We start from the raw sequence: 15,961 nt of genomic DNA, 5'->3' as shown, positions 1-15,961 counted from the left end.
GGTGAATCCGATTTTGGATGAGTTTCACGGTGTATTTCCAAAGGACTTACCAGATGAGCTTCCACCCATGAGGGACATCCAGCATGTCATTGATCTTGTCCCTGGTTCGACTTTACCAAACATTCCTCATTATCAAATCAACCCTACAAAGCATGCAAAGTTGAAGAGGCAAGTAGATGAGCTCCTCAGAAAGGGTTTCATTCAGGAGAGTTTGAATCCATGTGTCGTGCCAGTGCTTCTCACGCCCAAGAAAGATAGCACGGTAGAGCCATCAACAAAATCACAGTCAAGTACCGGTTTCCCATACCGCATTTTGATGATATGTTAAACATTATGGCGGGTGCCACCATCTTTTCGAAGATTAACCTCAAGAGCGAGTATCACCAAATACATATACGCCAAGGAGACGAGTGGAAGACGACCTTCAAGACGAATGATAGGCTATATGAGTGGCTAAACATGCCCTTTGACTTGACTAACGCTCCGAGCACATTTATGATAGTGAAGACCCAGGTGTTGAGACCCTTTATGGGTAAGTTCCTTGTGGTGTATTTTGATGACATTCTTACCTATAGCACATCAAAGGAACAACATCTCCATCATCTGAGGCAAGTTTGCAAGGTCCTCAGAACTGAAAAGGTGTACACCAACCTTAAGAATGCACATTCATGTCAAATAGCGTTATCTTCTTAGGGTTCATCGTATCATCTAAGGGCATGAGAGCGGACCCTGAGAAAGTCAAGGCCATAGTTGAACGGCTTGAACCGCGCAATATTACAAAAATTCATGAAGGTATTTGTAGTCCTCACCATTGTTATCAAATGCGATAGCATATGCGCATATGCGATCGCATATGCGCATACTGTTGATCAAATCGCATATGCCATGATGGCATATGCGATCCTGGCAAGTTTGCCATGGCATACTTTGATATGCGATCGCATACTGCATATGCAATTGCATATTTCCCAATAGCCAAGAGCAGAAGATTTTTATTTTTATTTTTTATTTTTTCAAATGGGAGAACTTTTGCCTATAATTAGGCACTCATATCCCTTCCATTTTCACTATTCTTTACTCCAAAGCTCTAAATCTCTTACTCTTTCTCTCTTACACCTCTTTCTTTCTTACTCTAATCTCTCTACAATTATTTCAATTACGTTTATTTTTTGTATTTTATAAGTTGTGCTTACTTTTTGTAAATTAAGTTGTAAGTTATAACTTGTAAGTTGTTTCGAGTTATCCACTTATCATTAAAATTTCTTTGTTCGAAGTTTATAATAATTAGTTATCTTTTAATGCAGCTTGTTGATTGTTTTGTTAAAATTTATATAATATAATATAAGTAATTAAATATATCACTTAATGAAACACTCAAACTATAATGAAATAAGTAAAATAACCCAATGCAATCATGTGTACTAATCAGACGAGTTTTTCCCTCTCTTTTTTTTAGAATTTTTAGATTTTTTTTTTTTGAAAAAAAAAAATATGCCATGGCATGTGCGATTGCGCGATCGCATATGCGAACAGCATATGCTGATCGCATGCAACCGCATATGTGATTTGACAACATTGGTCATCACATGAATAAGTTCAAGTTGGCAAAGAAAATTCATAGCTCGAGTATTACAGGACCACCACGATCAGACTGTTGTCCTCACATGAGGAAATGCTTCAGATGTCAGGAGCACAGCTATCAGATCATGACCCAGCTACTACTCCCAGGCCGCTTTCTATGTAGGGACTCGATGTGATTGGAAAAGATCAGTTTGAGAGCATCCAATGGGCATGAGTATCTTTTGGTGTGATTTGGTATTTCAGCAAGTGGGTGGAAGCAGCGTCTTTTACTATGATCATAGCAAGGCAATTCATAAGGCTCATCTTTTACTATGATCATAGCAAGGCAATTCGTAAGGTTCATGAAGAATAACATTGTTAGCAAATACAAGGTGCCGAATGAGATAATTATGGACAATGGAGGAAATTTCGTAAACAAAAAGGTAGATGATTTTGTTAGGCATTTTCACATTAAGAGGCACCAATTGACTCCACATAGACCTCAAGCAAATGGAGGAGAGGAAGCTATGAAGAAGGGTCCGGTCCATAGTCTTAAGAAAATGGTGAAAATACACCGAGACTACCACGAATGCTATCATATGCAATATGGGTGTATCAAAGCTCAATTCAAATATCGACTAGTGCAACACCTAATGCTCTTACGTGTGGGATGGAAGTCATTCTTCCCATTAAAGTGGAAATTCCCTCTTTGCAAATTTTAACAAAAAGACAACTTTTCTTAGAGCTTAGCCTCAATATGAAGGGGATTTTGAAGGTCTTCTCTTGATTTCATTTCCAATTGGACTAGATGGTTAATAGGAGAATCTCTTTTGAGGTTAGCGAAGCCAAGGCTTGCAACCCATAGGGTAGAGCTTTACAGGAATGGTAAATTGATGAGTATGGGAAAAAAAAGGATGCCCCAAATCAATATAGTACTCCGCAAGACTACGCACGAGGTTAACTCCTTCAATAAGAGATATACACCTTAGTGACTTAAGGGAGAGCTTCTTGAGCTCTCAAACTACAACTTCATATCCTCTCTTTTCTCAATTATTTGAATTTTCTCTCTTGAATTTTGCACTTATTAAGTGTTAGATGGAAGGCAAGCTTCTAGAACTAGAGTGCTTAAAATTCTCAATTAGAAAGACCCCTCCCTTGGGGTGAGGGAGGGAGAGACCTCCATGTATAGAGGTTTCGAGTGGTAGTTTTGCAATTTGGAAGAAGGTGGGTGTTTTTCGTGGATGGGTGAAAACTGGCACCATCCTAGCTGTTAATTAGGTGATTAAAATGTAAATTGAAGAAGTTCTAGTAGTTGTTAGGTTAGGGAGAAGGGTGTCCGAATTTTCAAAGAGCTTGGGATTTGGATGGATGAGATTTGAACAATTGCAAAACTTAGAGCTTGAGGAGGTAGAATTCGTAGTTTCACCATTCCATTTTTAGGGGATGGTTTTGTAAAATGAAGATAACTTAGGGTCTAACCAGTGTTCGAAATATTGATATCGCGTTAAGTATCGCATCCTTGGGATATAGATACGTATTGGTTACCGCATGAGATAAATCATTTATATCGGGTAATTTATTGAACTTTTTGGGAAACATAGGAAACTTGGGAAAACGGTTGAATTTTTCAATGAAACTTCAGGGATTGTTAAAAAAGACCTTAATACACACTTTCAAATCACAGCATCTCAAAAAAGAAGTGCACATTATAGGTTTCCTTTGTATAGTATCCTAAGCTATGCGTTGTTTGACTGAACTAATGAAACTATATTCAAATCGAATGCATAACATTTAGAATGCACGCGATGATCATTTCATCAAACATTCCTAAATATTTCAACATTAGTCTCAATTGATAGCTAGTTGAAGGAAATTTTCAAAAAAATATATTTTAATATTTTTTATTAATTTTTATTTTTAAATGATTTTTATTTTCCAAAAATTGACAAGGACTTAATAAATCAGTAGATCAACCCTCATACATGCTTTATTCATGTTTGGAGTGCAATATTGCAAGCAATTTGGGAGAAATTGGGGAAATCTCGAATTTTCCCCAATTTTTCCCAAATCGAATAACCTACACTCAAATATCGAAATTAGACTGTGTGATGATCATTTCATCAAGTACTCCTAAATACTTCGAAATTAGTCTCAATTGATAGCTGGTTGAAAGAAAATTTTGGAAAAAACATGGAGAACATGAAGAACCAATGGATATTGAAATCAAAGCTCCAACTCCATGATTTTTCATGAAAAAAATGAAGAACCAATGGATTTATAAACATTTGACACTGATTTAACATAATTTTGACGAAAAAAAAAAGGATCGGAAATTGAAAATGCTTACTAGATCGAACATGTGGGATATATCAGCACTACAAGTGCATTTTGAATCGCATAGGTGGTATACAAGATATATCGTGGGATATATCAGCCGATATCGTCGATATTTAAAACATTGGGTCTAACTAAGAGTCCTAGGGGTGTTTTTTTTTATTTAAAAAAAATGGGATCAATGGGTCAATTGGAAATGGAATTTGGTATTTTAATTTTTGTGCAATGACAAAATGATCATTTTTCAAGTTGTTTCCTACATGAAAACCAACCTGCACAACCCTTGGTGTTTTGATGGGAACTTGGCGCTCATGCATCAGATTCTGGCGATCAATGGCTCAATGGAAACCTAACTTGACAGCTAACTAATGGTTCTGGTTTGGCGTTAAAATTCCTAGGGATCAGGGGAATATGGGTTCTGAAAATTGATTCAACTTCCTCCAATGTTACAGATAAACAGATATCCGTGCACCTTTCTACTTTTTGTTCATAACTTGGTGCCAAAAAAATTGGATTGGGCTGCAATTAGGTTCTTTAGACAGCTAGAACTTCAATGGCTTCAAAACGAACCCTAACAGCTGGGAAATTGGGTATGTGAAGCCCAAGCAATTGGAGCCCAAAAGTGGAAAAGCTTTTTCCACAATATCTGGGACCAAAGAAACTTTTTTCGCATTCTAGTGATTTTTTTTTGAACAATAACTCCCTTGCGCATGGAAAAGCTATTTTGGCATTCTAGAGAGATGAAAAAAATTAACAGGCTGTGGGCCCCAGACCTAGGCTGGACTGCTTCCCAAACCACTTTAATGATCTTTGGTCCATTGGCTTTGCATGTGAGGAAATTTGGGGCAAAATTTTGGACTTGATTTGGTTTTAGGTTGGCATTTGGGTTTTAGTTAGGTTGAGGAGACTTGGCTAAATTCCCACAAAATCAGAGAATCAAGACAAAACCCTCCCTTGAGTATTACCTGAGTTAATTGACCTAATAATTTGTATTAGGAGACATAGATACCCTTTCTCAAGAACTTTAAATTTGTATCTACCAGGATTTGATCTCTAGAATTGTTGTTTACACTTTATAGTTAATGTACCAATTGGTATTAAATTCAACTTGTGATGTCATTAGGACCTACCAAAACATGATTACAGCAATAACCAATCACATCCATGAATATATTGTCACGAGAAAGCAGTAACCAATCACGGTCGTCAACATATCCCAATAATTTGGATTCTGAGATCCGCTTGACTCAAACCTTTGCCTACGGCCCAATCACCGGCCATCCCCACAGTCAGGTAACAGAAATCCCAGTATCGTCCAACCAAAAAACAAAATTTTTCAGCTTCACAAAAGCAAATAAAATGAGGAAGTACCTTAAATATATACATTGACTGAATGATCACTGGCCGCTTGTAACCCAAAGAAGAAAGCAGACTTGAGATTTTCTCAGAGCGAGAGAATTTTGTAAATACTGGGTCTATCTCGTGTAAAGCTGCAAGAGTTACCCCATGCAATTGTTATATCAGCATCTTCAAAGTATAATGAAATAGGAAGAATCTAATGTTAGACACATATCTTAGTTTAGTTATAGCAAGCACTTAGTGATGTGATTCAGAACGCTCATCAGTTGGGCAATAGATGGATGGATCATGCCAAATAATAATAATAATAATAATAATAATAACCTACATGGATGAGCCCATCTGCCAATTGGCATACAAGGGGAAGGAAGATGGAAGGGAGTAGAACCAATGAATGGTCTGTATCTTGTACATATATGTATAAAAGTCAAATGCTTGCTGACTAAGTTAAATATAAATATTAACAGAGGATCCTTTCCTGAACGAAGAAAGATATATCATGTCGAACAGCATGAGAAGTTCACAGAAGCAAATATGAACTGGAAATTTATTTCCAATTTTAGTAAAGGTATTAATATAAATCTCTTTTGAAAGGTAAGGACCAATACAAACTTAGAATCAGACCAATATAAATTCAAAATCATTCTATCGCAGAGACAGACCGTGGCCAACTTTGTTAATTGAGAGTTGCTTTGACTGCTTCAAGTTTCCATCGTCCCCAAATGCCTTCTCTGCCAAAAAAAAAAAAAGCACACACATCGTGATAGTAAAATTTGAATAAGAAAATCTAAACATGAAACTAATAAAGAAGTCTGTTGCCAAAATTGCATTTCCCTGTGGAGAAATAATATTATATTGTGCAACCAACCTACAGAGGTAAAGAGGCATATTCTAAGGATAATAAAGCTCAATATAGGCTTGAAAATTAATGCAAATTAGCACTATCTAGATTGCATAATCATATCACAACCAGTGTTTTAAATATCGACGATATTGGCCAACATATCCCACAATATATCTTGTATCCCACCTGTGCGATACGAAACTCGAAAGTAGTGCAATATATCTCACATGTTTGATTCGGTGAGCATTTTCGATTTTTGATCCTTTTTTTTCAGTAAATCACGTTAACTCAGCGTCAAATTGTTACAAATACATGGTTTTTCATGTTTTGCATGAAAAAGCATATGGATTGGGAGCTTCAATTTTGAGATTTGGAGGAGATGGGCCGAGTTGCGGAAAGTTGAAAAAATCAAAATTTCCCACTTGCTTGCGAATCGGTTGCAATCCTTGTGTCCAAACATAAAATCAAACATGTATGCAGTGTTCGAAATATCGATACTATCGGCCGATATTATCGTTATCGCACCCATGCGAGACGATACACCCTCGATAACCCCCGGAAGATACCAAAAAATCTCAAATTCAGATGTCGACCGATATATCGTCGATATCGCACGATATTTCGACGATATCGCGCGATTTCCTCAAAAAAATTGAAAAAAAAAAAAACAACAACAAACTGGATTTCGGTACCTATACAAGAGATCGTCATCATCGAAAGCTTCCATTTGGTGGGTCATTCCAATTGAAGCTTCTTTCATAGGTTAGTGCAAGCAAAATCTTCGATTTGGGAGAGAAATCCGTCAAAATCCGAAGAAATCCAGGTATTTGGGCGACATCGGGGGAAATCCTCATCGAAATCTAGAGAATCTTCGCCGGAATCCCAAGATTTGGGAGATATTTGGGGCCGGAACCCTCTCTGTTGAGAAAAAAAGGGTGTCCGGCCCTTTTTTTGGAATAAGTGGTGTACCGCACACCACCGACGGGTGTGTTGACGTCGTCACCGAGTTCTGTGGGTCCCATAATGAGGTATGTGTTATATCCAAACTGTTCGTCCATTTGCCGACCTTGTCGTAAGGCTTGAGCCAAAAAAAAAGACGGATCCAAAGATCAAGTGGACCACACTGAAAACAGCAGTGGAAGATTAAAGGTCTACCATTGAAACCCTTTTGGGGTCACAAAAGTTTTGGATCGATATTATATTTGTTTTTCCTCTTCATCCAGATTTGTGTGACCTAATGAATGGATTAGATGAAAAATAAACGTTATGGTGGGCGTTATGGTGGGCCCTACAAATGTTTTAACGGTGAGAATCAGTCCCCCACTGCTATTTGTGGTGTGGTCCACTTGAGCTTTGGATATTACTCATTTGATCTAAAATGATCTCTCTAGATGCATGAACGGTATAGATATAATAAATACATTACTATGGGGCCCATTTAACTTTGAACCGTCCAGACAACTTGAGTTGAGGAGCGTCTGCGACGGACGCGGATTTCCTGCGAAAGACTTTCGCATTAAGTTCCTGCGCTGGGAACTCAGGTGGGGCCCATTGTGATGTTTGTGAGAAATCCTATCCGTCCATCTGTTTTGTGAGTTAATTTTTAGGACACGATGCCAAAAATGAATTGTTTCCAAAGCTCAAGTGGGCCAAAAACGTGATCATTGAATGTCCACAGTTGAAATATTCATGGGCCATGAAAGTTTTGAATCATGCTAATATTTGTGATTTCAGTTCATCCCTGCAGGAATGAAGTTATTAATGGTATGGATGGCATGTAAACATCACTGTCGAACCCAAATAGGTTTCAACGGTAGGAACTTCCCTAACCACATTTTCCTTTAGCACGGCCCACTCGAGCTTTATATACAGTTCATTTTTGGCATATTGTCCTGAAATGAACTCACAAAACTAATGGAAGGGGAGGATTTCTCACAAACATCACAGTGGGCCCCATCTGGGTTCCCAGTACAAGAACTTCCTGGGAAAGACTTTCTCAGGAAATCCACGTCCGTCTGGGGTGGGAACCACGTAGTGAGTAAACTCTGTGGGGCCACTATAATTCATGTATTTTATCCGCTCCGTCCATCCATTTTACCATATAATTTTATGATTTTAGCCCAAAAAGTGAAGCATATCCAAAGTTCAAGTGGCCCACTAATGGTCAATCACCATTGTTTCCTATGATATGGCCTACCTGATTATTGGAACTGCTTAATTTTTTGCATAATGTCCTAAAATGATATAGAAAAACAGATGGACAGGGTGGATACTGGATATAGTTGTCTTAGTTCAATCGGACAACCCAGAGCTTAGGACCCTCTACAAAGGAAACCTATTATGTGCCATTCTTTTTTGAGATTTTATGATTTAAAAGTGTGTATGGAGGTCTTTTTTGACAATCCCCGAAGTTTCATTAAAAAATTCAACCATTTTCCCAATATTTCCCCATATTTCCCAAAAAGTGCGATAAACTATGCAATACAAACGATATATCCCGTGCGATAACCGATACGTATCTATATCCCAAGGGTGCGATACATTGTGTGATACCGATATTTCGAACACTGCATGTATGTAACCTAATCTAGTGATTCTTCTTTTGCTTTTAAATGTATTGCTTGTGTTTCCACACGTCTTCTTATGTTTATATATTATATGAATGAACTTTGAATATACTTGCATCAATTCAATTAGACAATGCATAAATTAGGACCCCATACAAAGAAAACCTATTATATTCACTTATTTTTTGTAATGTTTTGATTTATAAGTGTGTGTTGATGTGTTTTTTTAACAATCACTAAAGTTTCATTGAAAAAATCGACCAATTTCCCCATGTTTCCAACAACAACGATACATTACGTGATACAACCGATATATCCCATGCGATAACTGATACGTATCTGTATCCCAAAGTTGCGATATGTAACACGACACCGATATTTCGAACACTGACCACAACTTGTTTGACTTAGTAGGTATCTCCCCTCATCCAACTTTTTATATTATCTTATCAATATCCGTTGACTTAGCAGGCACCTCCCTTCCCTCTTTCTTAAGGAAGAGCAGTATTTAACAAAAAAGGGAAACAAGTGTTTGCTTCTCCTTTGCAAAACTTTGGGATCAAGAATGTTCCCAACAGAATCTAGCTCTCTCATGTGGTTGACCATAAGATACAAATAATAACTAACACTAGGAAATCCAGGTCTTGGGCTCAACTTTACCTGCCAAAGAATTTTTACTCTGGCGAGACAACGCATGACTCGAGCAATCGTGTTTTGTAAATTTGGGAAGAGCTTCAATACCATGTTTTATCCTCATCACCAGACTGGCGCGCAGGCATTAGTTCCACGCATCCACCATCATGGGATCATCAAAAATCTCCAACAAACCCATCCACCACTCCACCATTCACCAATTACCAACAAAACCCATCCACGAAAAAAAAAACAAAACAAAAATCACCAATAACCAACAAATATAATAAACCCACCCGCAATTTTACCCATGATACCCATCCCATTCACCAAGCATCCACTATTTTACCCATGATACCCATCCCATCCACCACAAAAACACATACATTCCATCACGTAGCAATGGAGAAAAGAAAAAAAAAATCACAAAATCAATAGCAAATCAATAAGAAATATCAAAAGAAATAAAATAGATTTAAAAATAAAAATAAAAAAACTCAAGATAAATAGATGAGAAGCAAATTTACCTTGGCTTGAATATAATGCAAGAAAAAAAAAAAAAAAACTGTATTGGATGAGAGAATGTCCTTAGAAACATGCTGGAAAAAAGGGAACTTGATTCCAATTAATGGTAGTAGAGTTATCGTGATTTTTGTCTCCTAGGCTTTTTTCCTCCAAAAACCCTATATCTCCAATTCCTTTTGTTTTATGAGTTTAGAAAGCAAAAGGAAAGTTTTTAATGGGAAAGCTTATTAGTAGACACATGGGAGAGGGACATCTTTGTCATAAACAAAGAAGAATGAAAAAACCAAAAAAAAAAAAAAAACAAACAAACAAACAAAAAAAAAAAAAAATGTGTAAAGGGACTGAAAAAACTGCATTGTCAAGTTGTACTATCCAACTAGATTGTAAGATTTTTTATACAACTTGTACGATTCAATTAAAATTGGATCATATGACTAATGTCAATTTACAATTCAATGCATGATTTGAATCGTTTTCCATATGATTCTATTCAAATCATGCAATTTGAATTGAAAATTATATGATTTTAACAAATGTTGCATACAGGGTTTTAAGTATCAGTATCACTATAAGTTTCATTAGCCGATAACTAGAAATGCGTGGAAACATTGGGGAAAACGATGGAATTTTCCGTGAAACTTCAGGCAATGTTGAAATACACATATTTGCATCTTTAGGAATTAAAAAAAAAAAAAAAAAAAAAAAAAAAAAAATGCATACATTACGAGTTTCCATTTAATAGGGGCTGAGAAGCATGTGTTGTCATAAGAAACCAGTTCAAACATCCCATCCATCTCATCTATCCATCCAATTATCCCATCTATCCATCCAATCATCCAACCTTCCATCCAAACATCCATCGATATTTCAAAATATTGACAACACATGATATTTCACTGAGAAATCGTCGACAACTGAAATGGAAACGAAAGACTATGGTTTCGATATCACCCATGTTGCGATAATGATAATATAGCGATATGATTGATATTATCGTTGAAATTTGAACAAAGCATATAACCATGTGCCCATAAAAATTTTGAAATGAAATTTTTTTTATTAAACAGATTTTTGGCAATATCGACACATTGCCGATATTATCGAAATATCACCAATACACTGACGATACAAGCGACACTAGGAATTTACGCGATTGAAAATATTGGCAATACAAGTGACGCTTGGAATTTACATAGCCGAAAATATTAGTGATATCGATAAATTGGCGATACTTAGCGATACATCACCGATAACTGGAATATCTGAGACTACTAGTGATATCGACATCGATACCAGTGTTATCAGTATTGCCAAGATGGAGATACAGATAATATTAGGGATACTCCAAACAACGGTTGCATATGACGCTTAATACACAACCACCAGTAAATTGAATGTGGCATACATTGAATAAAATTAACCCGAGTAAATTGTGGAATCCACTATCTCAGGTCACAATCCCAAAATCAGATTAGTTGAGCAATCCCAACCTTTGCTTCGTGGACATTGTTGAAATAGGACCATTGGAAATTGTCAGTCTTTAACCGTCTAATAAATGCCCACCAATCCAATAGTCCAATAATCCAATAATCTTAGGGCCAATTTTGTTAGTTGTAAATGCATATAAACAGTGATAAATAAGTAATGATGACTAACATTTCCATGTTAAAAGGTATGGATTTTTAAAAGAGACTCCGACTGCGTCATGTAAATTGTGGACCCCACCATGATATATGTGTTTCAACCATGCCATCCATTCATTTTGTCAGATCATTTTAGGGCATGAGCCCAAAGATGAGGCAAATCCAAAGCTTAAGTGGTCCAGACCACAGAAAACAATGGGGATTGAATGCCTACCATTGAAAACTTCTAGGGGGCCATAGAAGTTTTGGATCCGCCTCAGCTTTGGGCTCATGCCCTAAAATGATCTGAAAAAACGAATAGATGGCATGGATATAACACATACATCATGGTGGGTCTCACCCATTACAAGGTTAAGTTTTGCCCCATTTTCGAGATGGAATTACAACTCTATTGCAAATAGTGAGCACTTGTCATAATTATGATTTTACCACAATTTACATGCATTTACAACAAACCAAAGAGGACCTTAATTTTTTTTTTTCATTATAAATCTGAACAAGGGCCCATAACTTAGAAAGTTTAATTTAAACTACTTTCATGCCAAGCATGCAATCTCTAACTTATAGTTGCGGAATTGCTTAGAGAAGAAGAAAAAAGAAAAAAAGACGAGAGGAGATGAGAAGACAAAATAAAAGGGATTTAGGATGGATGTCCCCACCTGCTTGTATTTCCTTATGGGGAAAAAAACAAAAATGCTAAAAATGCCCCTCACTTGTTGCAATGACACAAGTACACATGAGGTGTACACAGTACACACAGACTTGCGAAGGGACGATGAAAAGGATAAAAGAAAATGGGTTGTGTGATCATACGGATATCCACTAGGTGTACCACACATACACCACAAATTAACCTAGACCATGGATCATAATATCCAACATGATCTTTATCAACAATAGTTACTTGTATATTATCAATCATACTCTGCCAAAGATCAAAGTTTCTATTTCTATCATAGTTCACCAATAACCTTGGTCCTACACAAGAACCTACAGACGTACACTCCCGTCAGAGGCTCCCGCAAGAGACTTTAGTTGGTTTTCCATGGGCTAACCAACAACCACGGTCCTAGTCCAAGGACATACGTTTACTCCCGCCGGAGGCTCCCACAAAGACGAACACATACGCACCCGTGTCCGGTGGCCTACACAAGGACTTGATTTAGGCCTTACACAAGAACCAAGGTCCTACACAAGAACCTGGATTTAGGCCCTACACAAGAGCCAATGTCCTACACAAGAACCTAGTCAAGTTTAGGTCACAAATTCTTACCCTCAATCCTATACAAGGAAAGAAAGTATACAGACTCTTACACTTGACAACTTGTCAGATTAAGCACCTTTTGTAACGCCTTCTTGGGTAGCTTGATCAATGCTCTCAAGTGCTTCAATCAGCTCCATTTTGCTCCCCAGATCATGATGCCGACGTTTTGCCAAGACTTCAGCTCCAAAATCAAACACCTTGCATGTAGTGCTCCTTTGAGGTAACCAAGGTAATGGGAGATTGGTTGAATCTCTTACAATTAATAGGAAGTTGTATTTCCTGGGAGATTCACCTATACGGGTCTTCTGGAAGATTTAGACAATGGTATACTCATAGAGGTTAAGTCTAATCTCTAGAAAATGGAGTTCATGCACATCTTCAAAGTGGAGGTTAAAATCCTCATTACAGTGTTAATCTCAAGAAAGATGACTTAAAACTATTTGGTTTAGAGGCTTAGGATGAGAAATATAATCATAGAATCACCTAATCTTCAATTACACCCAAAAACCCATACAAATGCCCAAGAACCGAATGCCCTTTGGAAGAAGTTCCAACAGTCAGAAAATGGGTAGATAACGGCTCTGTCAATGTCATGGAAAGGTCTTCGATGTCATCAAAGGGTACCTTGATGCCATCGAGAAAATCAAATAATATGATATATTTCTTGCTGGACATATCTAAGTTACTTGTTCGATGTTATCGAGTGGTCTTCGATGTTATCGAGTGAACCTTTGATGCCATCGAATGAGACCTCGATGCCATAGAAAAAATCAGATAAAATGATTAATTCTTGTTGGACATATCTAACTCTCTGTTCGATGCCATCAAGGGGATCTTCAATGCCATCGAAGACCCCCTGAGGTCTGCTCAATGGGATCGAGCACCACTCAAAAACTGTTGTTTTGGGCGTATGTTTTCACAGCAGCTTCGCACCTCTTCTAACCTTACTTATCATCTTCCAATTAGGTTTCTAAGGCTAAAGGATGATCAACAAGGTTTACATATTAAGCCAAGATCATCTCGACATTCGAAGGTTGTTTTGGGTCAAGGGTTAGGGACACCAAGGCACCTCATTTACCTATTCTTTGCTCCTTGAAGCTCATGTACTCTTGTGTCTTCGATCTTCAGCTTCCAAAGGCTCAACCGACTACATGACACAAGGACTCACATAATTGACAAACAAGATGCACAAATCAATGCACTAACCGAAGTCGCATCCAGCAAAACAACAGATAGTAAGAAGAAGAAAGCAAATTTGTCTACTTTCTGCCAAACCTCCGAATTTCAGGCCACAACAATGCCCCCAACAACGGCTATAACGTCAATAGCACTCCATTCCTTATTCTTTACCACCCAAATAGCATCTAGAATACTTTTGTCTATAGTCTAGGTCTTAGTCACTTGGAGCACAATAACATCAACATTTGCCTTCTTGCAGACCTTTGTCACTTGGGCTCGTTTAATCTTACAACCCAATCCCCTTATAATACAAGACTATAATCATTGATTAACTAACTTACCCCCTCTGGCCCTCTTGCACCCAATGGACTTTTTGAATCATAATTAAAAGAGTATTTGAGACTAAGCAACTCACAGCAGCCTCTCAGAGATTTTTTTTATTTTTTTTGTCTTTATAGCTTGCAAATCTGGTTGTCTTTATACTGCTTTGCCATGCACGAGCTGAAAAAATGCGCAAATGTCTTCATCACAAGCCCCAAACGACAATCCCAGCAAACTGTCCACCCTTTTAAGAAAATCCTTGGACCATTGGAGTTGCTCCTCTAATATGTTGTTCTCCCTCCATGGCAAGTTGAACCCCTGTTACCGACCTAGAAATATTCCGATAACCCTTGCCAATTTTGTCTGCCAATGTTGCACACGACCAACACCTCCTCTAGTAAATTGGTAATAGGAATTTGGCTTTCCAGCTCCACCCTAGGCCTTTCTACGATCCCCGATTCCTCTTAATGAATTAGGATCACTGCCTTCCAAAAGCTTCGTCAGAAGCATTTGTCTCCTCTGAACAATAAGACCCGCAGTCTTCCTAATGCAGGACCGATGCATGAACCAAGTAACATGTGAAATCAAAAAACCGAATTAAGGTATTTAACAAAAAAACACAAACGTCGCTACATCCATCATAAATATTGTGAAAATCAAAAAAAAAAAAAATTCATACATAATCCTGGCCTAAGCTACGAACATCGTAACATAAGATCATTAAATAAAATGAAACTAAGATCTAATGGATATAGGGACATCCAATCAGTATAGGGTATAGTCTATTTTAAAATAGAAAACCTAATACATCCTAAGGTGAAAATTTGGGTTTGGGTAATTTGGGGAAAAGTTAGGGATTTTAAGTTTAAGGTTAGGGTTTCGGGAATGGAGGAATGGGGTTTTGATATAATGACGGTAGAAAGCCAAAAGGGGCAAGTGGGATTCACATGTGTGGTCGTACGGTCACACGTGTAGAGCGAGAGGATGGGTTTAGGGCGTTTAGGGTTCGGTTTGTGTATGGGTATGGGAAAGTTGGGTTTTGGAGAAAATAAATATTTGAGATGGGAGAATTAAGAACCTGAAGAGAATACTAGGATGGGAAAGAAAAGAGAAGATGGTGTAGGGATAGATGGAGATCTCGCACCTCCGTTGATGAAGATTAACCTTGCACCAATCTTCCTTCTAAATCGCATAAAAGTATCTTCAAATCGCATGAAGATGCGAGAAGAAAGCAAGAGCTTCTCTCTTCTTTTTTTATCACGAAATTCAATGAGGGAGAGGTCACACACCCTCCTCTTTTTATAGATCCAAAAAGTTTCAAAAATTCCTGTCTTATAAGCTTTAACGAAAATAGTCCTAGTCTAAATAAAATCAACTAAAACACCCATAATGTGTCTAAATATAAAATAATCAAAAACTAAATCCTAAAATATGAAAAAGTCTAAAACTGATGTGGACGATCAACGATCAATGGCCCAATCATGTGATCCATGTGATCCAATGGCCCAATCACCGCATCCCTCCGATCCAACAGTCTGGATCACTCCATAAAGCAGCCCATGTACATCTTCCCAGTGTGGGGTCTTCCAGATGCTCGCACATGCACATGGGGTCTTCAGCACGATCACGAGTACTTGCCTAGCCACAAGGAAATCAGCGCAGCCCAATTACTCCTCTGATACATACACAATGGTGTACGTGACGTGATGTCCTCATCAAGTCTCATCGACTG

General features: G+C 37.7%; 1 protein-coding gene across 1 annotated transcript in view; it reads right to left on the bottom strand.

Moving 5' to 3' along the window:
- The window catches only part of LOC131251441 (phytanoyl-CoA dioxygenase), a 73,537-nt gene that overhangs the window by 41,129 nt on the left and 16,447 nt on the right, over window positions 1-15,961 (bottom strand). The window contains exons 4-5 of the mRNA XM_058252131.1: window positions 5,916-5,984; window positions 5,266-5,384 (exon numbers count right to left, since the gene is read on the bottom strand). Of these exons, the coding sequence (XP_058108114.1) occupies window positions 5,266-5,384; window positions 5,916-5,984 (188 nt within the window). The remainder of the gene's footprint in view (window positions 1-5,265; window positions 5,385-5,915; window positions 5,985-15,961) is intronic.

This window comes from Magnolia sinica, chromosome 7 (assembly GCF_029962835.1).
Source record: "Magnolia sinica isolate HGM2019 chromosome 7, MsV1, whole genome shotgun sequence".
In the NCBI taxonomy this organism is placed as follows: domain Eukaryota; kingdom Viridiplantae; phylum Streptophyta; class Magnoliopsida; order Magnoliales; family Magnoliaceae; genus Magnolia; species Magnolia sinica.
The sequence above is the reverse complement of the archived record's forward strand: the minus strand, read 5'-3'. Positions and strand labels throughout refer to the sequence as shown.